Raw genomic sequence first — 2,181 nt, forward strand, 5'->3', positions numbered from 1 at the left:
ATATTTACACAACTGATTCTTTCTGCAAAGGGTAACTTATACAAGCCTCCAACACCAAAGAACATTATAAAGAATACTTAATGACGCACCAATCAACATTGTAGCAGCTGCTAGTACGTTTTTTTCTAGGAAGGAAACATGGAGATCATTATGAAATATGGTTAGGAGAGTCTTCAGTCTTCTTTCTCGTTCATTATCTTTCTGGTTTTTCTATCTATATTGCGTAAATCTGGTTGTCTATATACATATCTATATATATACATGTGTGTGTATACAAGCATACGTATCTAGTTTTATATAAATAAAAAAAGATATATATATATATATATATATATATATATATATATATATATATATATATATATATTGTATACATATACATATATATATAAATATATATATATATATATATATATATATATATATATATATACGTATTTATATATGCATACATATATGTACATATATATAAATATATATATATATATATATATATATATATATGTAGATATATATATCTATGTATATATATATATATATATATATATATATATATATATATATATATATAAACATATGTTACAGTCAATCTCTAAAGCCAGACAATTTGTAAAATGACTGATTATTTCAGGTAATTTGTGAACTGCCTAGTTCACCCAGCCATTTCATAAATCAGCTGAAAATCGCAGACAATTTACAAAGTGACTAAAATTTTGATAGATTTTCTTGGCATAATGACTGAAATGATCTTGTGTGTGTGTGTGTGTGTGACATATTGACTCATATGAAGTAATGACCTGAGGAACCTGAGGAAATTATCATTGTGTGTGTGTTTTAACTAGCTGTTACCCTCTCACTGCCATTTTCACAGTCAGTGTGTGTGTGTGTGTGTGACACTGACCAGTACAGGCAAAGGGTACAGGCGTCTGCGGGCTGAACAATTAATCAGAGCAGTTGTGTGTTGGCCATATTCCTGACACTGTCCTTCCGTGAGGTGTAGGCTAATCTATTTGCGGAAGCTATGGCGTGTTCCCAAGAAGAAAATTTCTACGAGAAAGTGATGATGAAGAAGAACTTTGATTCAAAGTCATTAATATTAACTAAAATTGAATACAACAATCTGATAGAGGAACTCAGATTTGCATCAAGTGCAAAAAAAAAAAAATCAAAACGGCAGTATTATATCCTTGGACGTTACGAAGTTCTTCAGTGTTGTGGTGTTGAAAAGTTAATAAAAAAATGGAAGGATGAAACTCAAGAACTTGTTTATTTTGGTACACGTTGAGGATATGTTTGAAACAATAAAACGTGCTCACATTGCTACGGGACATGGCGGAAGAGACAAAATGGTCAAAGAGCTGTCAAAATATGCAAACATAACTAAAGATACTATAGAACTCTTGAAATTTTATGTGTTCAGTGTCAAAAGAAACGGAAGTGATCTGCGACAAATGGAGTAACTGTCAAACCGATTTTATCTAAGGATTATGATTCACGATCTCAGGTGGACCCTGTTGACATGTAGTCTTGCGCCAAAGGAAAGTATAAAGTGGATAATGGTGTACCAAGAACATCTAACAAAGTATTGCATATTGCGCCCCTTAACTTCAAAAAGAGGCGCTGAGGTTGCATTCTAGCTAATAGACATATTTTTTAATGTTCGGAGCCCCTCAAATTCCTCAGAATGATAATGGTGGTGAATTTACAGCATTGGTAATTCTGGAACTCAAACTTCTTTGGCCAAACCCGTTGATTGATCATGGTAAACCAAGGCATCCACAGAGCCAGGGATCTGTTGAACGCCTTAACTGTGATATAAAAGACATGCTTATTTCATGGTTAGGGGATAATGATACAACTTACTGGCCCATGGGACTCAGGTTTGTGCAGTTCCAAAAGAACTCCAGTTACCATTCTGGAATCAAACAATCTCCATACAAAGCACTCTTTGGTGTTGACGCCAGAGTAGGTGTACGTTCAACGGCACTTCCGGATGAAGTTTTGAAGACAATGATCACTGAAAAGGATTTACTTGGAGCTTACAGTTTCTCCTCTGACTCTACTTGGCCAGACGAATCACCCGAGTTCACGAACCCTCCAGACGATTCACCTGAATGTTCTGCTCCTCCAAATGACTCGCCAGAGGACTTCGCTCAGCCAGGTAGAGATGCAAAAAGAAAA

General features: G+C 34.5%; 1 protein-coding gene across 1 annotated transcript in view; it reads left to right on the plus strand.

Annotated features, from left to right (window-relative positions):
* Window positions 1-1,656: 1,656 nt before the first annotated feature.
* The window catches only part of LOC137621050 (KRAB-A domain-containing protein 2-like), a 1,409-nt gene continuing 884 nt past the window's right edge, over window positions 1,657-2,181 (plus strand). Inside the window, exon 1 of the mRNA XM_068351489.1 lies at window positions 1,657-2,161. Within this exon, the coding sequence (XP_068207590.1) occupies window positions 1,657-2,161 (505 nt within the window). The remainder of the gene's footprint in view (window positions 2,162-2,181) is intronic.

Source organism: Palaemon carinicauda, chromosome 27, assembly GCF_036898095.1.
Source record: "Palaemon carinicauda isolate YSFRI2023 chromosome 27, ASM3689809v2, whole genome shotgun sequence".
Lineage (NCBI taxonomy): Eukaryota > Metazoa > Arthropoda > Malacostraca > Decapoda > Palaemonidae > Palaemon > Palaemon carinicauda.